We start from the raw sequence: 27,865 nt of genomic DNA, 5'->3' as shown, positions 1-27,865 counted from the left end.
TGGTATATACAGTAACCTATACAAAGCAACAATGAACAATAAAGTGTCTATTTAGTAGTCAAGTGTTTCTGTAAATTGTAAATAAATAGTGCAAGAGAATAAATATTAAGTGATAGATTATGACTTGGGTGGTTATAAAGTAGCCTATGCATGTATTACATCTTTATACAGTAGCCTACATACCGCGTGCAGAATTTATGATGACAATGAACAAGTTAAACCCCTGAATAAAAATGTATCTAAATTAATTGAGAATGCATTGTGGTCTACTTTATCCTATTAATTAGGCTTATGTTTATGCCGTCAGCCAGGATGTCAGTGTGTGAGAGAAAAGGGGGAGGGAACGTGGGAGGGGCTGATGTCGGTGATAGTGCCTAGTTTAGCACTTTGCAACATGATCCGCGAGAGAGGCCGGGCTCTGCGGTCCTCCATCCTGCCGTCCCACCGCACCACATGGAGACTGGATAGAGCCACACAGTAACGGGGAATGACAAAGAAAGAAGGTGGACCATCTTCCTCTGGCTATATGAACCGGCACAGCATCAGCAGCTCCTGACAAAGCAGAGGCAAACACAGAGATGAGGGTGACGGGAAATACTGCTAGTGCTGGTTGCGGTCTGCGTCAAACCTCTCGCCCCTTCAGAAGATAATGCCCCCCGGTGCCTTTTAAAGGACTTTTGGGGGTTGTTATTTGCTCGTGAACACCCATGCTGCAGGGGTCCATGTCAGTATATCGGGGTACACATCCAGTAGGGACAGTGATGGTCACCCCGTCTCCGGCCACTCAGCCACTCACATCTGCATTGTAAGGAGGGACTCGTCCTGGGGGAGTGGGATTTGTGAAGGAATATGCAGCGATAAGAAGAACGGGTTTTATATCGCCGCATCCCAAACCAGACAGAGCCACAGTTGGATTACCGGGTGTTGTCGTTAACCAACATGAACTCGCTGTTTTTTTCCGAGTCTCCGCCCGGTCAGGTCTGCAACGTCTCCACCGGGTCGGCCCTGCGTAATGACCTGGGCTCCAACATCCATGTGCTGAAAACCCTCAACCTGCGATTCCGCTGCTTCCTTGCCAAAGTCCATGAACTGGAGAGGAGAAACAAACTGCTGGAGAGCCAGCTGCAGCAAGCTCTGCAGAGACCTCACTACCGGCACCTTTACTCCCGTGAAGTGGCCGTGCAGACGGACGGTCCCGAGTCGCGGCTGCCGGGCACCATCTGGAGTTTCACCCACGTCCGGAGACAAGGGGAGCGCTTTGAGACCTTGCGCGGGCCCGGGGTGACGTGGACGCACCCGGACGGAGTTGGGGTCCAAATAGACACCATTACCCCAGAATTGAGGGCTCTGTATAACGTACTGGCCAAAGTCAAGCGGGAGAGGGACGAGTACAGGAAAAAGTGAGTATAAGGCCGGTCAACATGGTGCGGTACTATAGTGTGTTTTTTGATGTCTGTGCTGCTGATGGTTCCTCCAAAAATCTGGCAATTTGGAGCATGTTTGCATAGCTAAATAAAGTAGCATAATCTATTTTACATCCTAATCTCACAATAATAGTAATAATTTGCAGGGGAGTAGCAAGGAATTCAGGGCCCTGAAAGAGTGTTGCTGTGCTGTGATCTCTTGGTTGAGAGATCTGAGTGGTGGTAATCTAGAAGCTGTTTTGATTGCTTCCCATCTAACCAGTCTGACTTTTTTGCTTCCCATTTGTGTGTGCTGACAGTAGCCTATTGTGGAGGGACATCGCAGTGATAGAGTTACACTTGAGGAGGTAGTGTGGCTATTTCATATGAAGGATGTCTGAGACGCTGCTCAGCATTTGTGAATTGAACTGATCCTGTTTTTATCACACGCTTCTGAGGAAATTCCTTCGCACGGCTCAGTCTCCACCAATTGTTTCCCCCCATTAGTCACATTCATTGCGTTTCCTTGAGGACCCGCTGCAGCGTCCCCAGCTGACCCACGTCACTGCTGGCTACTGGAGGGAGGGGTGCCAAGCAACCGCCTGCTTCTGTTTTCAGTCATGATTCAAGCAGAGAGGCATTTTAACGGGCCCCTGTTTTCTCGGTGAGGTCGGCTCTGACGAACGCTGACTTCCCTGCGAGTGCACTGACTCAGTGACACAGAATGCTTGTGCTTTCCCATTCCTTTGGGGAAACTGCAAATGCTGTCCAGTCATTCTCTGTAACACCAGCATATCCTTTTTTGTGCATTTCTGCTTGAGAAGATGAACGGCAGTGACCGGGACGGCAGCCAAATTGAAAACTGCTGCACCGGAAGCCCAAAATTTTGAATCTCCTTTGTCAAAAATGCGAGCTCTAGACTTTATAAGTCATTGAACCAGCCATCTCAGTGGCTTTTTAATTAGGGTTTTAGTTAGCAACATATATAAAGCCACTGCACTTTACACATTCACTCATGAAACATCTATTATGCCTCCAAATAGTGGCTGTTGGGTAGTTGGTAAACTGGTTTTCTATAAATTTTATTCATTATTTTTTACATAGGTAGGCCAACAGGTATTTTGTGTTATTTAGGTTTGTTTACATTTTTCTTTACTGACACAGGTAAAAGTGTCAAACATGTTCTTTATATTCTTTCTACATAAAGAAGTGAGGAATAAGACATATTTCTAGACTCTTTTTATTGGCCAATTATCAGGGAAATCAATCTCTTTCCCTGCCTCTCACATTCCTCCTCTGCTCTGAGCTCAACAATTGCATCACTGCTGAGTTCACTGCCCAGTTGTTTTCTTTCTGTCTCCCAGTCTAAATCCTCTTTACTACAGTCACGTTTCAGCATCCAATCCCGAGCCCCGTCCTGCCATGCCTTTTCTGTTCAGTGCTTTTTGTGTTCAGCCATTCCTTCGCCCTTCACTCCACCCCGCTACAGCCCCTTCACCCCTCTGCTCCTCTCTGTGTCACGCAGACCGCTTTGTAAGGCATCCTCAGTTCCAACGGAGGCCCCCCCATGTGCTTCCACAGCGCCCTGGTGATTTATTAAAGCTTTACGTGAGTGGATACACACAAGGAGATGGATGGTTAAAATGTGGAAGAACAGGCTCCAGGATCGCAAATGTGCTTCTAAGATGAAACTCACGACATTATGTAATAACTTTGAAGACGTTTTTAAACACTTAAACCCAAATTTTCCGCTTAAATTTCTCCTTTAAAGTAAAAAAAATGCACTGTTGTCAACAACTGCAGTGTAAACTAGCACACACCTGCTTGTAGAATTGAATTAATCATTGAGGAATGATGAAGTTTACCTTTAATTTGACACATTTGCTTTTAATTCATGTGTATGTAAATGTAATTCTCAGCAACATATGACATACTTAAGAACTATTCTGTGTACCAACTTTTTTCTTCAGACAAACGTTACAAAATCACATTTGAGTAGCTTTTTTGGACAAGTTTTCTTTCTCTTTCCTTCAATGTTTCATTTGAAATTTGTAACCTCTTGATTTGTATTAAAAGGGGAAAAGTGCAGTTTAGATTTGTAATGTCACAAAATAGGAGAAATAAGTTTGTAATGCGCTGATAGTTCCTCAGCTATATATGGTATTAGCCGTTTTTCTGAGCAGAAAAGCTAATAGCTTCAAAAAACCTTTATTGATCTCAATTCCAAATCAGCTGCTCTCCTTTGTACAACATCATTTTGGTGGAGAACAGTCTTGTTCTTTCACAGTGTCTGGATGTATTTGTGTATCTGGAAAAGCTCTTTAGCTGAGTTAGTCCACATTCTTTACTAATTTATCTGATTTCTGGCTTTAAGAACACTGTGGAGTTCATTCACTGCCGTCTTTCTCTGTCTCTCACACAGAAACAAACGGCACATACGCATACAGTTGTCCAAGGGCAGGCTTCATAAATCAGACAGCAAGCTCATACGAACAACCACTTAGTGCCACAGTGTCTGGACGGTGGGGTTACATACCTCTCACACTGACAAACGACCGTGCGAAGGAGGATGGTTAAGGTCAATGCCAGTGCCCTCATCGACACTGTTTTTACCACGCTATCTTGCATCACTGAGAAATCTATCACTTGGGTGTCAGTGAGTCTCTGCCAGTAATTGCCACCAGCATGCAGTTGTGCTTTAAAGGCATTGAAAACAGTGACTGACATTGACGAACATATTTGACAGTTGGCAACACACTGTATATTAGCTATGGATAAAGACTGTGCCTAGCTGCCTGTGACAGCTTCCTTTATGTGAGCAAGAAGGCAAAGGGCACATTTGTTTAGAATTTAAATGATATACTGTCCGTCCAGAGATATCGCAGACTGCTTTATTCATTACTGCACAGACAGAAAGATAGGGACTAAAAAACAGCAGTTATACTTGTGCTAATATGCTAATACATTTTCAAATAACAAAGATAAGGGTAGTGTTTTGCTTATTCCAAAGATGAGAGCACAGTACAGTATTGATATTACATTCATTTCTGTGTAATAAAGGTGCTGTAGGAGGCAGCTGTTGAGATGATTGGGACCCGGTTGGAACTTGAACGAGAGATCCCACATTGCTGTGGCCTCTCCTAATTGGTTGTTTATCCCATCAGTGAACAGAGGCCAAACAACTGTCCTGCTGGATCACAGTGTGGACGATACAGGATGTATAGTGAACCAGAACAGTCTCTGCGCCTCCTGGGGATGTTCTTCCTGCATGAATAATTCACTAACAGCTGAATTTAGCTATGTGTGGATCAATGCAATGAATTTCACTGAAGACACTTTTCTGAGGCTTTGATCATTTCTTCCTGCGCTTAAGAGAGGTGAATAGGAGGAGTTGAGTGTCTATTTTGAAAGTAGGATTGAGGGTTGTCGTACTAAAGTACATGCTAATTACAGGGTGAGGGTATACTGTGATTGAATTGAAGCTGCATCCAACGAAGAGCAACGCCGATGAACTCTTCAGCCTCTTTCTGTCTGTCTTTGGTGCTGACCTGCCCTGCGTATAATCCAGGCCGTCTATTCATTAGAGGGATTTTCTCTAAGCCGTCACCTAGCACCGAGGCTCCAACCTTCAGCCAGCCCTGCACCGCATCCTGGCACGCAGCCTCTACTGAACTGGGGCCTCTCGAAGTGGAAGACTCCCTGCTGCTGAGATACAGTGAGAGAGAAAGAGAGAGAGCTCAGTTCACTAAGACCACTGAGCCCCAGATTAGAGCCTATATTGTTCCTCTCTTACTCCCTCTTCCCGTCTGCGTGGTGTGCGTCACTTGCCCAGAACATGTTTTTGAATGTGCAGCCTCTAGTATTTGTTTTAAAACAAAGTATTCATTTTGTAGATCTCATCATCATCATCATTATAAAACCTGGGTTGTCCTCAGTGGAGAAGTTTAAACATATAGTTCATGATCTGTGCCATAGACCTCCATGTGTTCCAGAAACACTTTACTGAGCCACACTGTTGCACTGGGTGTCATGTTCCTTAATTATAATGAGCATGGGCAGTGTAGTTTATTTTGAGTAAATGGCACACACAGAAAGAGCAGTGGTTACCAGCCGGGGGGTCAGGACCTCCCAAGGGGTAGTAAGATAAATCCGAGGGATCTTGAGATGATTTTTATAGCACATTTCTGCAACAAAAATCTTTTACATTTTTCTCCTTTCCTTTGCCTGCTTTATACTCGTGAAATGTGGCCGTATTTGACCTCTTCTGGTAATTGTATCAATCTGAGAGGGCAACCTCACCCTGGTTGTACTGCTCACTTCTCAGACACCTATGCAGCTTGTGATGAAGTGTCAAAAGCCAAATAGGGAACCACTGCACTAGAGCACCAAATGTGTAGGAATCCGCAGATGAAAATAGTCCCCAACAAATGCACTAATCGCCTCTTCTTGAGAAACCTTTGCTAACAACTAGTGTGCCCTGCTGTTTTGGAAAATTGCTGAGACTTTTTTTCAATCTGAATAGATACATTTGGGACAATATTTTAGGGATTTACATCTTCAGTAGGGACCAGTGGACATACTGGAAGTACCACAGTCAAGACAGGAAAGGATTTTGAGACAGACAAACGCAGATACATTTCTTTCTCTCTCTATCTCTGTATCGATCTGAGGAAGGAAAATCTGGGTGATACCATGATGGGAGTGTGTTTCCCCCTCTGCTTCGTTGCGCCTTTGTTCTCTCTGTGCTTGTGTCTGGAGCTGCTGTGCTGTGCAGCTGTGGTTGATTATTCATGGGTATCGATACAGCTGAGAGCAGTGGCGCATTGCCATATTTAAAAAGTGCAGGAATGCACCTGTCCTTCGTGAGCACTGACTGCATAGGCAGAGCTGTACTGTAGGTCTGATTGGTGGATTGTTTTGGAAAAGCGCTGCTTCGCCTTGCAGCATTTGTGGCCTCAAGCAAAGCAGGAAACATACATTTTGTTAGGTCAAGTAAATCTTTCAACTAAGTCCATAATCATCACACCTAATGCTTATTTACACTTTTAATTTAGGAGTCTTTGCCTTTCTGTTCAGACCTGCTCAGTTTGAAAAGCTATCACACCTTTTCTAAAGGCCTGGATGTGCTGAGACAGCATCTTGACTTAATAACCACTGTATTTCAAAAGCTTGTTAATCTAGAGGAATTGCTGGTTTGCCAGGCACCTTGAAAAACAAACACACACATGTTTGAGCTGTGTATGATGTTGAATATGTGCCAGACAGAGAGATGGTGTGCAAGAGTCTTGACAGGGTATTAATCTCTCTTCTCCTGCATGTTTGACCGTAAAGTAGACCAGATGTCAGAGCTCCTTGGAAATCTTAAGGTTGTGAGATAAAGTGCTTAAACCTCCTATGGCAGCATTTTCATTATGGCTCTCACAAAACATCTTGTCATATGAAAGGCAGTGACCAGAAATTTGGGACGCAGTCCTCGTATTTCATAGCGAAGCTGACCTTTTTTGGTCACTGTAGTCATATTTCACAACTTGAAGTTCTGAATTTCAGCTAAACCAGCCTGTTTGTTTTTGGAAAATACACTTTTTTAAGACAGCATGTTCTTAGGAATAGGCATGTCATTTAAGAACTTATATTCATTTTACCTCCCACTCACTCATGTAGTTACTGGGAATTTCAGTCAGTTGTTTGACTGAATATTTCTGTAACTTGAATATGTTCTTAAAAATACCAGGTAACACTGTGCTGTTGTAAAGATGTACTACCAGAGTTTTTATAACCTGTTTGTAAAAATATTTCACAACAATCAACACAAGATGTAAACAGACAAAATACCTATGAAGACAGAAAATGAACAGAATACCTGTAAATGATATAGCTAAAGATTTACAGATTGGGTTTTTAATACTTTGGATTTTCAGTGTACATTTGTATTACACATACAGCATTATCTTTATTGAGTCTAGGGACTTCTTGGTTTTAATTTTCTCCTTTCATTTAAGCAGAAAAAAAAGGTAAGAAATGCTGTACTTTACTTTAAGGATGTACTTAAAGAGTGAAATCACCCAGGGACAAAATTATCAATTGTGCAACTCTCTTGTAGCTGTCTGTGCTCCAGGTCACCCTTTCTTTTAGGTTTGGGAAGAGACATTTTAGTGTTTGGTGCAAGGTGGTAAAGTGCTGTTGGTCCTCGATAAGGTGTTTGTGTTGACAAGTTGTGTAGTTGCTGAGTGTAACAGAAACAGAAAGCCAACATTTATTAAGGCTACAAAAGTGACTAATTCTACTAATAATCTCATTGTTTTTTAATTACTAATTATTTTCTTGATTAAGTCATTGAATTGATTGGTTTATAAAATGTAAAAAAACAAAACACAATTTCCCAAAGTGTCATCCAACCAACAGGAAAAAACAAATTCAGTTCAAGTCTAAGAAAAGTAAGAATAAAGTGTGTGGAACATGAGACATCTTAAAGAATGACTCAATGAACAATTAATCAGTCATTGATTAATCATTGAAACTTTCTGGAAAATGAAATAATTACTCTAAAGTAAAAGGCTGGAGCGGCTGTGACTCTGTAGGCTGAGTTAGTGGTTAGATCCCTGAAAGTTTGTCAGTGTCTTGCATTGTAGCTCGCTGCCATCTGTGTTGCGTGAGTGTGAATGGATGATTGGGAGCCACATTGTAAAGCGCCTTGGATAAAAGCAGCCCATTTCCTCATTTACTTAAAATGGAAACAATACACTCTAAACATGCGGGGGAATGTCATGAAACTGTCTTGTGGGCTGGATCTGGTCATCAAGGCCGGTAGTTTCCGTTCGCTCTACGTGATTAAATGAAACATAATTGTGGTCAAAAAAACAGATTTCTCCTGAATAGAACAGAAGTTTTATGTTCACTCCTGGGGTTCATCCTACAGGTGTGTGTGCCGAGGGGCACAAAAGATATTTGTCTAGTGGTGATGTCTCATAGCTCTATTATGTCTCACATAATTTGACTGTACACACCCTGGCCAGTGAGGATTTGTGCCAGAAGTGAACTTCATCTTCTTTTTTCTTTAATGGGATAGCACTCCCAGTGCAGCTCCACCCTAACATGGCCGGGCTTGCAGGCCATTGTTTGTGCTCTTATTCTGTGCACTTACAAAGAATCTTCACAAATCCATGTCATTTGTCAACCAGATCATCCAACTCAAAGCCCTTCATTATAGGATTGTTAAGAAGTCTGGCCCTCTAGTGTTTTTACAAGTTGTGTTCTTACAGTGTTTGTTCAGTTTATTGTCTTATACTTGTGCTGTATGTAAAGTCAATAGCCGGGGGCCCAGAGCTATTATGTGGACTGCAGTAAATGAAATCAGTGGGATGATAACAACTCAACAGCACAGTAGTGTGCTTTGCAGGATGTGGGGTGGGGTCAGTTTGCAGTGAGGGACTGAAGACGAAGGCTGCAGGGAAAACTGATTTTCTGTCACAACGCTCTGTCACCCCCTCTGCTGCAGACTGCACTAATAAGCAGTGTTCCTGTGTGTTAATATAATTTTTCCTTTTTGCTTTTTTATGTGTTCGCCAAGTCCTGAGAGGGAAAACAACACAAGATTATAATAAAATAGCCTGTGGGATAAAATCTGACATTCCAGGTGCTAATCACTAATTCTGAAGTTAGTAAGAAACTCTTGTTGACAGAAATTCTTTTTACTCGCTGCCAGCTCTTCCAGCAAAAACATTTACCTCTCAGCATTATAAACATCATCAAACCAAACTGCAACACCTTTGCGTGTCCCTACAAAGACTGATCACTAACGGTTTGAGAAATTGCCATCATAAACACTTACATAAGTGAAAGTAATTATCCTTTTCTTCAGGTCGTTCCTAGGTCATACCTATTAGTTAAAAACTGATGATAATTACATGTGAACACCTTTGGGTTTGTCTCCCTTCTGAAGGGGTGACCGCCAACCTGACAGCCAGCATCCCTCAGGCCAGAGAAAAGAGGGCTAGGACAGGCTTTGGGAGTTAAGCAATTAGATAATGCATGTGCGCAGTGCAAACAAGTCAAGCTCACACGCATATTGTTAGGAAAAGTCAGTGTGGCAATGTTGTGGGGCCGGGTCAGGACGGAGGATTAGACATGTTACAACATTGGCTCCCAATTATCTGCCAGCCCATCAGTATGAAGGGAGGATCCACTGTTGTTGTACCAAACCCTCTATTCAAATACATGCTTTCATCTGTGTAAATGAGTCGGTTATAGTCTCACCTTATTCCAAAGAACATCGGGAACATAATATATGTCCAGGCTATATTTACTTAAGGTTGCCTCGTTGTGTTGCAGCTATGTCGTAGAAGATTTTATTCTGTCTGAACTTGCTCCTCTGAGCTGCTTCAGTGTGAAAATCCTTCCATTGAGTGAGCGTTTACAGTAGATTATATACGATCTGAAGTTTTAGTTTGCTAATGATTCATGAAGATCCGCTGACACAGATGACGCTTATAGAAGCTTTATCCTTGTTTGAGTGTGTATAAACATACTACTGTAGCAAGACTTTAATTAAGAGGCAGACGTCTGGTTTAGGATAGAGAACATTCATCAAACCTACAGATTACATTTAACGGTAACCTCTCATCCTCACTGTTAATGCTATTCTATCCAGTCTGTTCCAAACATGCACTACATCCCGAGCTTTTACAAGTGTGTACCAACTCATATTGTGCTGCTAGAAAATTTTACAGCTTTTCTAAATTTAATGAAAAGCTGCACTTTGTTGGCCTACAAATATCATTAAACGTATTCATGCAAATAATTGCAAGATATTATAATAACAAGATTATTATTTCCTAAAGATAATCCATTATTAGTCAGTTATAAAAGTACAACATTAAACAAACATATGGCAGCAATAATGGCAGAAATAAGGACCATGAATTGATTTTATTGCTGTTAAAGCAAAAAGGAAATTAGTTTGGTATGGTCACTCTGCACACAAGATAAACAGTGTAAAATTCAGCACATCCTACAAAACAAAAAGTCACACTAAAAGTGCTATTCAATTTATTAAAGGTGGTACAGACATGTTGAACAATTTCCAAATATGCCATAAGTAAATGCTGAGCAGGAAAGACAAAAGTACATATATAAAAAACAGATGTAACTTTATATATGACAGCAGTTTACAATTCACATTGGATAACCTGAAGGAAAGTTTTCTCTTGAACCTCACAGATTTTGATCAGAGCTGCCTGTATTTACTCCCTGAAGGAGGATCTCATGAAGGGAAAATGTTCAGTCAGAGCTATCTCTAACAACTTTCAAAGCCTTTAGATAAAGGCGAGCTTTGTAGACTAATAAAGAGACAGGAGGGAATGACCAGATATTTGGGAGGCAGTCCTGACATTTCATATCGAAGCTGACCTTTTTTGGTCAATGTAGTCATATTTCACAACCTGAAGGTCTGAATTTCGGCTTAAACCAGACTGGTTTATTAGAAGAGGAATTTTTAAGACGGTAGGTTCTTAGGAAGGCATGGTGTTGCATTTAATAACCAGTAGTAAGTAACCAATGTCTTTGATGTAAGGGCTCTTCCAGTGAACACAAAGCAGTTTTTATCAGACCTGCATGTTATCCCTAAGGATAACATGCAGGTCTGTGGGTCGCTCCACCACTTTGGTCCAGAATGGTCAACAACCATCAGATAGATTACCATGAACTTTTGTACAGACATTCATCTGAACAACTGTTGCATAGATTGAAATGAAATTTGGTACACACATTCATCGTCCCCAGAGGACAGTTTGTAAAAACTTTGAGCCCCTGACTTTTAGCGCCACCATCAGGTCAGAATTTGTGTTTGCCCAATACTGTTTGATGACAAAATACTGCTAAACTAATGACAATAACACCAGCCTCCGCTGTTGTATTTAGTGCTAATTACCAAATGTAAGCATGCCAACATGCTAAACTAAAATTCAATGTAGTCATTATTTAGAAGTAAGACAGCAACAACTATATTCGCACCTATAACAACCGACATACCCATAGTGTATCTACCTCTTTCAGGAGTAGATAATATGCTAATACGAAATGATCTCATTGCTACAAAGTCTTCTACTTAATTATCTACCACCCCACCTTGCTCTCCATGTCTGCCTGGTCTGCTCCCATGTTGTCGCGAAGTTTCAGGGCGACAGAGACACAAAGCGTCCTCTTAACCATAGTAACCCACTCCTGTCTGCATGCGCATGGTGCGAGAGCAGAGGGAGAGACGCTGACTGAGATTACTTTGAGCAGCATGCAGGGGGAAAAATTAGCCTACAATATATTAGACTGTATTTCTCACTTTCCCCCTGGTGGTCTGAATAACTCACTAGATTAGACGCTAGTTGCTTTACAGAAATAAAGTTGCTGAGAGTCTGAAAAAGGTAGGCAGTGGACTAAACCACTGTGAGGTCTGTGAGGACATAATCTTTCAAAACTGAGAATGTGAGCTGTCAACCATTCGTGTACCAAATACATCAGAACATCACAACAGTGGTTATATTTAAATCTTTGGATCATAATTATTGCTCAGGATAATTCAGAAGTTGGTGGATATTAGTAGGGACATGCCCCTACTAAATTCTACACCCTTGTTATTTTTTAAATCCATGACAAAAAAAAACATTACAAAAAATTTAAATATCTCCTCATGGAAAACAAGATTTTGAGAATGCCAAATAATATGTTTAATACCTATATTAGCTACTAGCAAAACATGCTAGTAGCTTGCTCCCTAAGGGCCAATCATAATGGTGGCTTGGGAAAATGTGTGTGGTCACTTGGCAACAGTGCTCGGCCTGGTGGTGTCTGTGTCCTGTCTGGGTTAGGAGGGCTATATTTAAGTCTGGCCATGCTTGTGGAACATCCGTCAGTGAGCGATGAACCTGCCCGACATCTCTGTGCACAGTTTACATGATTGAGTGAGCCAGGAATTAATCTGCATGTACTTCCGATTGAGGGTCCACTGCCACGGTTTCCATGGACACGAGATGGCTTGAGGAGATGGGGGTGATAGAGGACAAATGTTTGTGTGTGGTAGTGTTATGGATATGGATGGAGGTCTGGGAGGGAGGTGGAGTTGTTTGGATGAGCAGAGAAAGGAAATGGGCTTTGACCTTGGTGCATTGTCTCATCAGCAGGGACCCCCGAGCAGCCAGATGGTGGGCTCCTGAACCACTGTACCTGCCAGCCTGATCCATTTCGCATCATTAACACGCCACATGTGTGTCTCTTTGGAGCCTGGGAAGGCTACAGATCATCATGACATCCGATCAATGACCTACTATAGACCCCCTTTTTTTCCTCTCCTTACATTGCTCACTATTCCACATCTCTGTGCCACAGATGCTTCTTCCCATCACGCTCCTCCTATCCGGCCAAAATTATTGGAAGTTGTGTTCTGAAAGTAAATTATGACCCCAGCTTGTGCACTGTACAGTTGCACATAGAGGTTGGGGAATTTTGCTGTCCTGGACAAGACATTGGCTGTGTCCGTAACCACCCACTACTCACTATATAGGGGGTAGGGAGTCGTGAATGAGTGGTGATTTCAGACACAGCCATTATATAGACACCTATAGGGATCCTTGGGAGGAATCACGTGCGCTCTGGACTCTCAACCGTGATTTGTCATAGCTGTCAGTGGCCTCATTTCATATGAGCGGTTGAGCTGAGTGGGTGTTTGTCCCGCATGTAGCCAGATGTATTGATCCTTGAATCTGTTATCATGTAACACTTCCTGTTTTACTGTTGCCTGCCCTCATGAGAATGAATTGTAATGGCCCTATAAAAATGTCTTTATAGTGTTTAGACTAAGAGCCTTGTTTTAGAAAAAGGCACATGACGATATGTGTCCCCACAAACGTTTACAGCAAGTGAAGGCTCTTCTGACAAAGACATAGAGAGCATTATTATTACAATTTAACACATCAGGTGTAGGTAGGTTGAACATGAATTAGATTAAGGAATACTAATTATTATTGTGTTAATTCTTGTGTAATATTATTACATAATAATATTGGTATATTGGCTAAACTGGTAATGATTAGTTTCCATTTACCTCCAGTAACCCATAAATGCTCCGGTTTTTGGAAAACATTCCTATATACCCTGGGTCTTCAGAGACTAATACAACACAGATTAATCTATACACATTGTAATAACAATAATAAACCCCAAAAATCCAAACTTTGCCCATACTATAATGAACTAGCATAACAGTATGGATATACAATAGTAAGCTAAACAACATTATGTAAATGAGGACAAATATATGTAAAGGTCTAAAGGTCTGTGTTTAAGGGGTAATCTGCTCTAATATACAGGATCAGTTCCTGAGCTTATAATTTGATGTCTGGTTACTAAGAAATTCCACTAAGTAAGTAACACTTTCCAATACATTGTATAGTTTAAACAGGGTGTTGTCTGACTCAAGTTTTTATTTGCTATGAGCAACAGAGGTTTTATGGAATGATACGCAGCCACACCTCTAAGATTCCCCCGTGCTCCTCTGGTATTTACCGCCTGTTGCAGAACAGTCTAGTGGTCACACTGTGGGATCTTTCGATTTTGAACATCAGATAAATATTTATTCATTAACATAATAATTTATCATTGAACAATCACATCCAAGATATAGTCTTTAATCATTTTGAATCTGGCAGCAATAAATCAACCTTCAAGATTAAATCATTTTGGGTGTCATAAAACTATCATCATGAGCTTTGGCATTACAAAGCATCAAGAACAAGAACATCAGTACATCAAATATGGATGTGTGCGTGCTGTGTCCGCAGGCACAGGGATGGGAAAACATTCAGGCAGCTTGCGTGCAAATGTAACTCCCAGACATACCACACAAGGCAGGGAGTGTTAGCGCTGCAGGAATGCTATTGTTCAACAGACAAAAAATGAGATGAGAAAATATCTTTTTGATGTGACACAGTTTAATTTTTCTTCATTAAATCACAGTTTTTCATGAATCACTGGATATGTAGTTTGCATCAACTGAAATGGGAATTTGTCTGTTTTTTTTTTCCATTTCATTTGAACATTTCTACTTCAAGTGCTGCTGAAGTTACTCATGCAATACTGATTTAAGAAAAAAATATTTAAATTCATTCTTTAAAGGGCTTTCAGTTTTCTCAATGAAAACTACATCATTATCTTTATGTGGCTCTTAAAAAACCTCCATAATTCTATTCAGGGTTTGTTTGCCATTTATTTTAGTTTAGTTTTGGCTCCCCCAAAAAAATAAACCACTCAGTTTATTGTAGCAATTTCAATCGGCTTTGTTGGCTGAAGTAACACATCTGTAACACCACAGTTTTTAATTGCAGAGGAGGTTTCTGTCTGGTTAAACAGATGTCCATGAGTTGACACAGACTCCAACCCTCCCTCCTGTCTTTGTCCTTGTAAGGAGACTCCGGGTGTGTTCATTCGTACTGAGTCACACCAAAGGTACAGGAAAACCAGAACCACAGCTATGGCAGAGAGGCCAGCTAGAAATAACATAGCTAAGCTGTAGTGTCATCTTTGTTTGGATTAGCCATTTTTATCTGGATGCTTGAAAACAGTCAGGTTTTCCATTTGACTTTTATGGATTGCTGAATTGTTACTGCTCCAAGTTATGTGGAAGTAGCTGCTGCTTAGTTCTGTCAATGATTCCATTACCTTTGACAGATGACATAAATAGCCTTGACATTTCATCACAGAGAGGCTTTCCCTCCATCAGTAGGTCGATTTAATCATGTAGTCAAGTTATCACCCGCGGTATTAAAGAAAATGACGTGGTGGTTTCCTCAGGAAGTGACAACACAAGTGATGCTGAGACAAACAGGAGTTGTGTCTGCAGATGATGCGATGCAGTTGTGAACTCCAAAGACCTTAGCCAGAGTCCTGCGGCAGACAGGCGGAGTGTTGTGGACACAGTAAAGCGGCGCTGCCAGCGTTTTTTTAGAGCAAGGCTTCAATCACAGTGCGAGCTGGCACGCCCTGCCACTGTCTCTCTAATTAGACAGTGTACATTCAGCGGGTCCCGAAAGGAAACAAGGATGAGTTTTGTGGAGAAAGTGAATCTCTACTGACGCATGTTGTGATACCAAAGTGACTTTAGAGTATGTTTGTGTTTCTCCATGGTAAAGGTTCTGGGTGTGCTACATGAATGTCCCAGAATTCAGCAGTGGTCATCAGATTTCAGCTTTCTCCCTTCCGGAAAACATATATGGTCAGGCATGCGCTACTTATACCAGTGCACTCAAATCTTCCCACTGGCTCACCCAGTCTCTCTCTCTCTCTCTCTCACACACACACACACACACACACACACAGAAACCCCCCTCTCAAATTATCCTCCACTGTCGTTGACCACATCGCCCACAGTAGCTCATGGTCACATGAGTGTCTGACACTGTGCCATGACTTAATATTACTGAATGAGTTCTTTATTCATTCGGATCCTCAAACTCTCTTTTTGGAAGCATCCGTGACTCAGCATGCCTGCTGTCTCATATCCCAGGGAATAAGATGAGTGTGTATTAGCAGCATGCTGAACTGACTGATGCAGTACAGGAGGAGCGTTCTGTGCTTTGTTTGCAATACATACTGCAAGGCAATTAAAAAGGCTCCTAATTTTGTTTTTACATAGCTGCCATGGTGCAGATGAGTAATATGACCTGTCAGGAGAGGGAAAGCAAAATGTGTTGTTAATCATGGCTTGTGGCCAATGGGGGGTCTGGCTCTTTATTTTTAGCCATGCTAGCGGCATGGTTTGTCCGTCAGTTGGCTGGTTGAGACTGAAATATCTCAAGAACTATTGGACTGATTGCCATGAAATCTGGTACACACATTCATGTCCCCATCAGGATGAATTGTAACATTCCCATCAGCCTCAGTTGTACTGCTGGTACAGCATGCTAACATGCTAAACTAAGATGGAGAACATAGCGAACTTTATACCTCCATAACATAAACAGTCAACTATAGCTTCAACAAATATTGGAATGAATGCGAATGGCTTTGCACATGGGTTGGTAGCGTTAGTTTATGTTAAGTATCTTCGTATGTTTTATCTGTAGCAGATCATGAGTAAACATTTTTACAGTGCTCAATAAAATCAGGAGAACACTTAAATCACACATCAGATCTCAATGAATGAAATAGTTCAAAAGTTTAAAATCTTTACTGTACATTGTTCAATTTGTTGAGAACAAAATGACATAACAACAGTCATGGAAACCAAAATCAACTACCGACTGAGGGCTGGATTCAAAATCACACTGAAAAACATGCAAAGTAAAAACTGAAATCAGAGGCTGATGCAACTTGACTTTCATCACGGCAACTCATAATGTGACTCAGTACGCTGTATGGCCGTTAAGGGCCTGTATGCACTCCCAACATCGGGGCATGCTCCTGATGAGACGGTGGATGGTGTCCTGGGGGATCTTCTCCCAGAGCATCAGGGATCAGAGCAATAGTGAGTTCCTGGACAGTCTGTGGCACTACTTGGCGGCATTGGATACACCAATACATAATGTCCCAGAGGTTCTCAATTGGATTCAGGTCAGGGGAATGTAAGGGCCAGTCACCAGTTGTGACAAGGACACTAGCATAATGCAAAACTAGAGAACAATCAGTCAGGAAGGATAAGAGAGAGCAGATGTCTGTGGCCATCACCTGAAAACCATTCCCTTTTGGGGGTTTGTCTTGCTGTTGCCTCTCCAGTGCACCTGTTGTTACTTTCATTTGCACCAAAACAGGTGACGTTGATTCACAGTCGCTTATGCTTCCTAACCAGACAGATTGAAATCCCTGACATTTAATTGACTTGATGCTGTACTTTGATGATTAAGTGTTCCCTTAATTTTTTTGAGCAGTGTATTTGCTTTGTTTTGTCGGCAGTGATATCTTATAAACAGATTCCCACTTCTGATACTTCATGAGGAATGAAGCGGTTAGCATGAAGGAACTCAGACTTCAGGAGAGATACTCCACCCTTTTGGGTGTATTAAAACTCAAATGTCCCTCTTCAATTACTCAAAGGTTCAAAAACTATTCATGAACAATGTTTGTTGTAAAAAGTGTGTGTTTGAAAAAGGATGGAAACATTCTCTCTATAGTTTTTTATTGAGGCAGTGGGGTTGAAACTGTACAAAGGAGGAAGGAGACAAAAGACTGAAAATAGTGGGGTAGGGTATATAATCCCACACTGTCAAGGGCATTTTGTAATCAGAGATGGGAGAACTATTCCCACAAAAGTATCATTAACCTGTCTAGTGGCCCCTTGGGGACCAGGCCCAGCAGTAACTGACCCACCTTTGTGCTCTGTGTTGCAGATGGGAGGAGGAGCTGTCAAAACGAGAGCAGCTGGAGTCCACGGTGGAATCCATGCAGCAGGTTGGAAAATATTACCAATAAAATATATTCCACAAACATATTCAGCTATTTGAAGTCTGACCACAAGCAGACAAGAAGTACAAACAACATCTGAGGGAAAATTATGTCTACACGTACATTGTACTATATGCTACTACATCACATTCATAAACATTGTGTGGAGTCAGAGCTGGACTAGAAGCAGCTAGAGGATACAGCAGGATGCGTGTCAGATTAGAAAAACCATATTACAAACCCATCATGGGGAGTCTGTCAGCCTGGATATAGATATGAACATCAAATATCACCAGCAGCCTACCATTATGCTTCTGTTCAGAGCAGGCAAAGGAAACAGATATAGGGGCAAAACTCCATTTAAAGTGTCACACCTTGAGGCTGTATCACAACTCATAGTACACCATCCCAGCTGGCGTGAGTACCTCATCTAGTCGGCATCCTTCCTCTCTCTGCTTTTGCACAAATCGATCAGTGACAGCATGCATGTTTGCCTTGGATTCTGGGTCAGCAAAACCCCAGATAGAGAGGTGGAGTGCTGTCCCCGTGGGGGCTTTAACCTTTTAGAGCACACAGGCAGATGTCACTGTGTATAAACCTGTTCAAAGATGGCAAATTCAGAGCAAACAGCCATTTATTATTGAGGGCTCAGAGCCAAAGAGCTGTTACCCTGTGCTGGGCAAAAACTGGTACTTTTCTAGTGATATCTTTTATATTTTCATCCTATTAGTCTTTGTAAAGTTCAACTGCTGAGCACTGCTGTTTACTAAAGCTAAATAGGATAGCTATCCACTTAGTGGGAAATTTGGGGAATAGTTTATTTCGCAAGCTCCTAAGAAAAGCTACTTTTCTTGATAGTGAAAAGGGCTTAACAATTAAGTTTATGGTTTTGTTTGGACCAAAGGTGAGGCAGGACTGTGAATGTACCAGTGGAGTGTCTTAAGTCTTAAATGTTTTGTGAGTGTAGTATAGATGAGGATGGTCCAGAATTAAAAGTTGAGCCTTAAAGAAATAGGTTAACATCTCTGGAAACGCAGTTATTGACTTTCTTACTGAGAGTTACACTGACCAAAATTACAAACGCAACACTTTTGTTTTTGCTCCCATTCATCATGAGCTGAATCATGAGCTCAAAGATCTAAGACTTTCTCTATGTACACAAAAGGCCTGTTTCTCTCAAATATTTTTCACAAATCTGTCAAAATCTGTGTTAGAGAGCACTTCTCCTTTGCCGAGATAATCCATCCACCTCACAGGTGTGGCATAACAAGATACTGATTAGACGGCATGGGCATTGCACAGGTTTGCCTTAGGCTGGCCACAATAAAAGGCCACTCGAAAATGAGTGAGTTGAATTCAGCTCATGAAGATTAGGGGCAAAAACAAAACTGTTGCATTTATAATTTTGTTAAGTGTATATCAGAAAATTGATTCCCTTCCCATGTTTGAAAAGTAAATATGAAGCTACAGCCAGCAGCCGGTTAGCTTAGCCTAGCTTAAAGACTGGAAGTGGAGGGAAACAGCTAGCCTGGCTCTGTCCAATGGAAATATTTTCCACCTACCAGCATTGGACTTTTAGTGACTCTGCTGGTTGCCTGGCATCCTCACGGTGGTAATAAGACTCCAAGGAACCACCGTGCCTGGCTAACAGATAGCGTCACATAAAACCAACCTGTAAAACCACAACTGGAGAATTTTCCACTTGGGTTTTTGTATGGAACAAACAAGATATAACATGTTAGTTGATGAGCTTTGCTGGTAGGCGGATCAGTCCAGGGTCTGAAATTTTCTTCCCCTGCCACTAGGGCAGGTTACTGAACATTTCTATCAGACACTTTTTCTCTGCCACTACCACATGGTGGCAGGTGACCTAAACTTTTTACCTGCCACAGCCAACATTTACCCTGTATTTGGCAGGTGGCAGTTGCTAATTTCATTTCCTGCTTCAGTCAGAACCGGGCTAGCTGTTTCCTCCTGTTTCAAGTCTTTATGCTATGCTATGCTTAATGTGGCTTCATATTTACCATATAGGCATGAAAATTGTATCAGTTATCTCATCTGAAAAGATCTGAAAAATACATATTCAGTTTTAGTCTCACTGGCCTAATTCACCAAAAACCTCTGTGCGTTACCTTCACCCACATGCAAAGACTCTACATTGACACCTTCCTTTACATGGCTACAGCTCCAGTTTTTAAACACACTGAGTATTGCCAAATGCTTTCAGCGGAGGCTCACATTTGCATCGTCTCTGTGATGTAAAAGTGATGTAAATGTAAAAGGAAAGTAAACTATGACCTCTGGCTTCTGATCATAAAAAATTCAACAATAACCAGTGTGAAAATGCATAACAGAATGGAAGCTTTATTTGATTAGAAGGTCCTTATCTGAATGTAACATAGGCCAGTTTGTTATCTTGCTGAATGTGCAATAAAAATGTTGTAAAGATTAATAAAAATGGTTGTTGCACTGTATTTTAAAGATTTATTTCACAAACCTTAGAAAGCAGCAGAGTTATTGTGGTTAAGCATACTCTATTAACCCTGACAGTTTACATGTTATGTGCCTTATTTTAAATACCTTACTGTGACGTCTACTCAGAGCGCCCAGGAGTCAACTGAGGTCCGCGATGAGCTGAGCGAGAAGGTGGACAGACTGAAGGCTGAACTTGTGGTCTTCAAGAGCCTGATGACTGATGTAAGTATTTGTTCAGCGCTGAGGGTGATGTCATCATGACTTCCCCAAGTCTGACAAAGCACCATAGAAGAAGTGCTGTGTTAACTCCCATATTTAAACAGGAGTGTTTGAACAATGTTATTCTGATAAAGGCTTGCATTCATACATGCATTGATAGGTCTAGATAATAAAACACACACCCTTCCTTCCTTCGTCATGTGGGTTCAGGAAAAATATAGAATGCCAGAAAGCCTCCAAGACAAGCATTCATTGAAAAAAGCTCAAATAGCAGCTGTAGATCAAGAGCACTTCCTGTTCCGTACAGCTCTTTATTGTTTCCCTGTCTGCTCTAGTGTGATATATAGTTGTAAAATACTGCAGTGGGCTCAGTCACAGCTTGTGCTTGCTCAGGGATAAATATAGTCGGATGTTGTTTTTGTTTTTGGAAAGCTATGTTGTTTATCCTGCTTATCTTCACTGTTGGCATTTGGACATTGTAGAATTTTCATATTATTTTCTGTGCTTGACTTCAACCCTGATGTGTGAATCAACACAGAGACGGGTAAGTGACGTAGAAGTAGTGGATCTGTTAAGAGCCGAGGATTGTTTAATGTATGGTTAGACATCCTGTATTTTGTGGTATGTGCTCTAGATGTGGTTGCCTTGTAGTCATTGCTCACCAAAAAATCATATTGTTAAAACTTTCATTGTAGCAGGAAGACCCAATCTATATGTTATGTATTTACATGATGCATATCTGCTCTACCAGGTCTTATGAAAACAGAAAATCATGGGTAATTATTGATTTAACAAAATGATGCACTACTAGTACTTGTTTTAGTACTCTAATTACACTGATGTTTTATTATTATTTTTAATTTAACCTTAAGTTAACCAGGAAAACTCTCATTAAGATTAAAAATAATGTCAAGAGTGTCCTGGCCAACATAGGCAAGATATGTCACAATATCAGAATTAAACAAAAAGGCCATTAGGCTATAGAGTTATAAATAAAATTGTACATTTGAATCATATAAAAAATGCATCTCTGTATGTGTACACGGTTTGGGTTGCACATGTCATCTAAAACAACTGTCCTTACCCGTGCAGCAAATGTCTGACCTGGACTCCAAGATTCAGGAGAAAGCCAGGCGGGTGGACATGGACATCTGCAGGCGGATTGACATCACAGCTAAACTGTGCGACGTGGCTCAGCAACGCAACTCAGAGGACATGTCAAAGATGTTCAACGTCAGTCCAGCCAGGTCGCTCCCGGAGAGGGTGGGTATCCATCTGCTGTTTCACTGTTTGTCAGAAGAGTGGACAGTAATCGGAGCAAAAAAAATATGAATTCTTTTGTGAAGGAGACAGTCAGCACTCTGTAAATGAAATCCGAGCTGCCCGTGGCTGACTGTGTGTAGTTTCTTTTTCACCGGCTGACTGTGGACTGAGTGACCCTTCTGAAGATGCAGGAATGCATGCCTACATGTTCGGAAACACACACACACACACACAAACATATAAACATACACATGGAGAATACTTCCAGTAGTGACTCTTACATATGCATACACACACACACACACAGAAAAAGTGAAATGCTGATATGGTAACTCTTCGCTGCACACAAGGTTATCACATTGCGCCGACAGTGCTGGCTAAAGCCCAAGTATAAATCTCACTGCGAATCAAGTGGGTGGCTTTTCCTATGTTATATGTTGTTATACAGTATGTCCCTATTTTCTTATATTTACAGTAGTTATGAAGGAGGTTCCACACAAAAAAGCCTTATTGGTTGCAAACATAAATCATCAAGCAGCAGCAGTTTTCCTCAAAAGTACATATATTTGATTTATAAACTATGTGCCACCAAACAATTAAAATCATGGTTCTTGGTGTTTCGCAGGGAGCCGCGGCTGGCTGCAGGAGAAAAGAGCGCAAAGTGGTGTCTGATGAGGACAGTTCAGAGATGGATGCCGAGCCCAGCCCTTCAGAGGAGGAGGTCCCCGGCTCGCTCAACATCACGGACGAAATGAAACGCATGCTCAACCAGCTGTAAGGGACACTTGAGACACACACACAGACACCAAAATCAAGTGCTCTTTGCTTTGAATAAACCTAAATATGGTTGAATGAACCTAAATATGGTCCATTCATATGCTCTGCAGTTACACTAGTACAGTACTTTCCTGGAATGTAGTTTTGATGGCGTTGCACTGTGTATCCCTTCATATCCCTCTAGTGTTTAAATGGAGTCATATACAGTGTGCTGATTCAGCAAAACTCAGCAGATATAAATAATGTGGGCATCAGTTTGCTTTGTTAAAGTCACAGTAGTTATTTTTGGAGGCTTTTCTTTGAGAAGCCTATTCACTAACCCCTAATATTTTCAGTCGGTGGCTGTAAAGTATATTTGAATCAGAATCAGCTTTATTTGCCATGTATGTGTATATATACGAGGAATTCGACTCAGGATTGTACATTGCTCACGATCTGCTTACTTACAATACAATAATACAATAATAAAATCACACACAGGCTACGGTATAGGGAACATATGTACCCTATACACACTATTAACAAAAACAGTATAGACAGATTGAGACAATAGTGCAATGAGCAGAGTGAGTAAAATTATTATCGTTATTAAGTACATGTCGGAGGTGGATGAGATATACAGGTACACATACAGGTTTGCTGAGGTTTGCTATTTGACTGCTCTTGTTTTCCATAAACTCTTTCCCTCTCCTCTGTTTGTCTTCTTCATGAGCGCATCTTCCTCTTTGCATGTGACCTTTGCTCAGTCTGGTGGCCGTTATACTTGTCGTTCCTCTCCTCCCTCTCTCTCTTCTTTCCGTTCCTTGTCCTCACACAGACATTGTTCAGATAACTCCTTTGTTGCCAGGCGCGAAACGTTTGAAATTGACGACGACTGCGACAGTCTGACGTGGGAGGAAAACGAGGAGACTCTGTTGCTGTGGGAGGACTTCACGAACTACAACGTGCCGTGCACCACCGCTGCAGCCGCCTGCACAAATGCCTGCCCCTCTGATGGCAACGGTGAAGCCGCTGAACCAGTGAGTTCTGTCTGCGCTGATTTTCTTTTGCACAGTATATGTTTTTTAAAGGCATGCGAGGCAGTGTGTAGATCATTGATATGGGTGCTGTGTCAGACTTTTTTCTCATGCATGATGAATGAGGCCTCTGTCTGTGCTCTCTAAGGACTCCCAGGATGGAAGTCTTGGCAGCCTCATTGACGAAACAGAGTCACTATTTAAGACCAGAGAGCAGGAGTACCAGGAGACCATCGGCCAGATCGAGGTAGACAATCTGTGTATTTTTGTCTGTGGGGAAAAAAAGACTTGCAATCATAAGGCAAGTTTAAAGCATGAGCAATGTGAGCCATGTCCCAAATCTGAGTGTCCTGGAAAATTGTATCATTTTCTGATTGCATAAAATGGTAAAGTATGTTTAATATCAAATATCTTTGTATACTAACAGATTAGTAAATAATGATGTTTATTATGTAGTACATATGGTATAGAATTAGTATATAGTATGAATTTGAACCGTTCTGTTAATAGCTATTCACAAACAGAGTGGCTTGAATACTATCATTTCTAATGTGTAATTTGGTGGATATTGTGAAAATGATTGTTCCGTTAACATATAAAGTTTAAAATGGTACACCAGTTTAACTGCATGAAAGCTTCGGAGGGCCTAGCTTTGTTAAAAAGTGAACCACAAGGCAAAGTTCGCACGGTCTCTTCGCTCTGTTTAATCCGGTCCCCTTCTTTTAGATGGAATTGGCCACCGCAAAGAGCGACATGAATCGACACTTGCACGAGTACATGGAGATGTGCAGCATGAAGAGAGGCCTGGACGTGCAGATGGAGACCTGTCGACGGATGATTAAAGGTGGCAGGAACTCTCCCTCTATCAGCTCTGTGGCCAGCAGCGACTCAGGGAACACAGACGAGATCCAGGACGAGATTTCGGACAAGGACGCAGAGGCTGAAGTCCCCGTTAGTTGATGGCTGCATAGGCGGGCTTTGTCCCACCTCCCCCCTGAATGCCCCTCGTTGTCACAGGGGTCAAACGTGTATAGAGCTCCACCCTGCTAGAGAGGTGGAGCAACCTAAATCTGGGCCTGTCTGACCTATTAAAAGTTCTGATGGTCGTGCTCACAGATGCAGGCCCAGAACTGGTGCTTTTATACTATTTCTGTTGTTTAGAAAGTGGTGGTCTTTGCTTCACAAAGAGAAAGGGTGCAAATAGAGTCTGAGCTGTGCTCTCTTCCTCACTGCTGGATCCTTTTCCAGAGCTTCGCATCATTTTAGGGGAGCAAGAAAACAATTCTCAAATGTTTTAAACTGGCTGAGAAGTATTTTGTACAGATTGTTAAGCTCTTAATGTCCTTTTTTTCTAAAAGGAATTGAAAATAGTACATATTGTGCTCCTCCACGTAACAATCACAAAACAAATACACATACATCTTTACATATCCTTTTTAATATTTAGTTTAGATTAGAAAAATGTCTGTGCCCCATAATTGGAACACTATTTTGTTTTTGACATGACTTACAAGGGTCCAGGTAAACTGTTGGGGGTTTAAGTGTCTTCTGCCAAGGAGACAAAACAAGGAGTTGAGACTGATGGTGTTGGAGTTCTGGTGGTTTCTGAGGAAACTCTGCCGGGTTGCCAAAGTTGACGGAGGAAAGGAGCACAGCCTTTTGATGCATCAGGGCACTACTGACGTTCTATGCAATTTAGCTGGCCTTATTTTTGGACTGGCTTTCACCCTTCCTCGTTTCTCTTAAAACCAATACAATTAGCCTTTTAAGCAAAGCAGGTGTTTTCTATGTATCATTTTGAGAAACTCTTCCTTTTTGTGTGTGTTTGAGTGTGACATAATCTTAGTATAGGACATTTGTTTTCTTGGACATCAAAACTGGAACAGTGCCCCCTCAACAAGGGACTAATTCATTCACGACTATAATTGTCAGATTATAATTGTGAATGAAGTCATGAATTTGCCAGATGCTACTGAAACAGGTAGTGCATTGTTCTGATTCTGATGTGCTTTATTGAGGACACATTGCTCCCGTACATTTTGTGCACATCAAGACATATCATTTTAAATGGCTAAAATCCCATTGTTTTTATAACAGTTGAAGTTATTTAAAGCCAAACAATGCCCTCCAGCGTCTAAAGTAAAACCAAAGGACACATTTTGAAAAGCTTCCCGTTCACATAACTTTCATAAATGACGATCTTACATCTTTTTATTTTATTTTGGAGAACTTATTTCTTTGTTTATGTGTGGTTTCGTTATGAGACTATTTGTCCTGCTGGGGACACTGTTCCAGATGGGTTGCACATCCTGCTTTGTCTCTACTGAATCGGGGCTAAAAGTGTCAGACTGTACATAGAGGGCTGTAGGCATGTGATCGTATACCCCAGAGGCCTTTTTGTTCATATTAGTCTTTTTGCAAATGATTGAGATGTTTCACAGTTTCACGTCTTAGCGTAGGAACTGATCGACGCATGGGGACAGAAGTGATCTTTTTATCACCTCTTTGTATTATAATATATGTACGGTTTGCTGGATCAAAGATTAAGTGCTACTTCTATCTTGAAGTTTTACAAAAGCAGAATGTTAAAATACAGGCCTTTTGTTATTTCAGCATGTTTGTGTGGAAGAAATGAGCTTTGGGTCTTTTTTTTTTAAATACCATTATTTTTTGAACTAAATAGCTGCAATGCACACTGTGCGCTACATTTTTAATCAAAACAGCATCTATCCTAATCAATAATTAATTGTATTTGTGGCAGAACATTTATTTTTCACTGTTTTGTAATCATTCTCTGTTAACCAAAAACTGTGTTACTGTCGCCATATTCTGCTATATTAATTCTGCAGGACTATTTAACTTGTTCCAGATGTTTTGGTCACTTATTGACCGTATCGGATCACCCATAATAAAAATGAATTAATTAATATAAGACATAAGTGAGGTACAGTCATACTCAGAGTGAACCTTCACATCCTTGTTTGAGTTGATATAAAACCAGCCTGATAAGTAACAAAGAGCCATTGTTTTACTGGTACTGTACTTTGTATTGACGACATCAAACTCTTTATTTATTTATTGTATGGCTATAACATCCAGGAACAAAAAAGGTCACTTGAGATTGTAGCCCACACCACTTTGCCCATCACACTAACCAGCCAACCAAAGCATAAGTGTACAGTACAGTAATACGACAAAGATGTAAATCAAGCTATGAATCCTACTAACTCTGGAAAGTCTCAGTCTCACTGTTTGATCATGCCTACCACAGATGTGTTAGACATTTTCTTGATTTTTCAAAATCAGCAATTCTTGCAGACTATTGACACATTACGTTCAGTACATTCTCTCACGTTTCTTCTCTTAAAGCAGGTCAAATTCCAATGACACCCAGTCTCTAAAACTGTAGCAACCCTCCTTAATGAATGTAGCTGGATTGGAGACATCCTCTAAAGCCCTTAAAAGTAAAAGCTGAGCAAAAACAAATGGAGCCGTTTAAATCCAGGGATATATGGTGTTCTGTTACTTATTGTAGATCTTGGTATGTTTTGCTTTACTCAACGGGTTCTTAACGGGCAAATTTACAGTGTGTGACCTAGGTGTATGTAAATGAGGTCCTGGTGGATGTGAATGTTTCATACTAAAAAGGGTTTTATACGATTGGTTTTTATCAGTGTAGCACTGGGATTATGGTTGTGTTAACTGTCGTGTCAACATACAGTTGTACATGTTCATCGACATATGTGTTAAGTGTCATTATTGCTTAATTTCATAAACGTGACGGGGTACTAAAAAGGTGCAGCAATACTTGTGGCCATATTTGGGTAAAATCTACTGAACTGTCTTTCATTTGCATCACAGGTTGTTGATTTAATTTTAAGTGGTTGATTTGTCTGCTTTAATTTAATTGCTTTTCTCTTTAAGATTTGTGGAATTATTATTTTGGTGATACAATATATTCATGTAGGTCTGGGTCTGACTGTGTCACAATTATGAATGTACTCAATTGATATTGAGGGGAAAATGAAATAAAATGGTGGATTGGATTAAAAACAAGGCTACTCTTTAAATAAATGTTTCATTTAAAGAGTAGATGTCAAGAGATTGATCATTGTGTTTGCATTGTTTTTCGTTAATATGATATAGTTTTCTAGCATTAGTATAATACCTCCCTCCTGCCTGCAGCTTGTTCAATATTCTGCTAATTTTATCCAAAACAAAAGAAAGACAATATTTAACTGGTCCTTACATGCTTACACTGGCTTCTAATTGTTATATAATTTATTTAAAATC

At 41.0% G+C, this 27,865-nt stretch overlaps 1 protein-coding gene across 2 annotated transcripts; it reads left to right on the top strand.

Annotated features, from left to right (window-relative positions):
* The first annotated feature begins 429 nt into the window (after window positions 1-429).
* On the top strand, window positions 430-27,628 carry iffo2b (intermediate filament family orphan 2b). Of its 2 annotated transcripts, none has more exons than XM_046075548.1 (8): window positions 430-1,400; window positions 17,768-17,828; window positions 20,424-20,519; window positions 21,609-21,779; window positions 22,405-22,553; window positions 23,404-23,575; window positions 23,721-23,819; window positions 24,299-27,628. In XM_046075548.1, the coding sequence occupies exons 1-8, from the start codon at window positions 940-942 to the stop codon at window positions 24,530-24,532; spliced, it is 1,443 nt and encodes a 480-aa protein (XP_045931504.1). In that variant the 5' UTR covers window positions 430-939; the 3' UTR covers window positions 24,533-27,628. The 2 variants fall into 2 exon arrangements, with proteins under 2 accessions (XP_045931504.1, XP_045931503.1); XM_046075547.1 differs by having other exon boundaries at window positions 23,374-23,575.
* The last annotated feature ends 237 nt before the right edge of the window (window positions 27,629-27,865 follow it).

Source organism: Micropterus dolomieu, linkage group LG18 (genome assembly GCF_021292245.1).
Source record: "Micropterus dolomieu isolate WLL.071019.BEF.003 ecotype Adirondacks linkage group LG18, ASM2129224v1, whole genome shotgun sequence".
Lineage (NCBI taxonomy): Eukaryota > Metazoa > Chordata > Actinopteri > Centrarchiformes > Centrarchidae > Micropterus > Micropterus dolomieu.
This window is presented reverse-complemented; position numbering and strand designations above follow the sequence as displayed.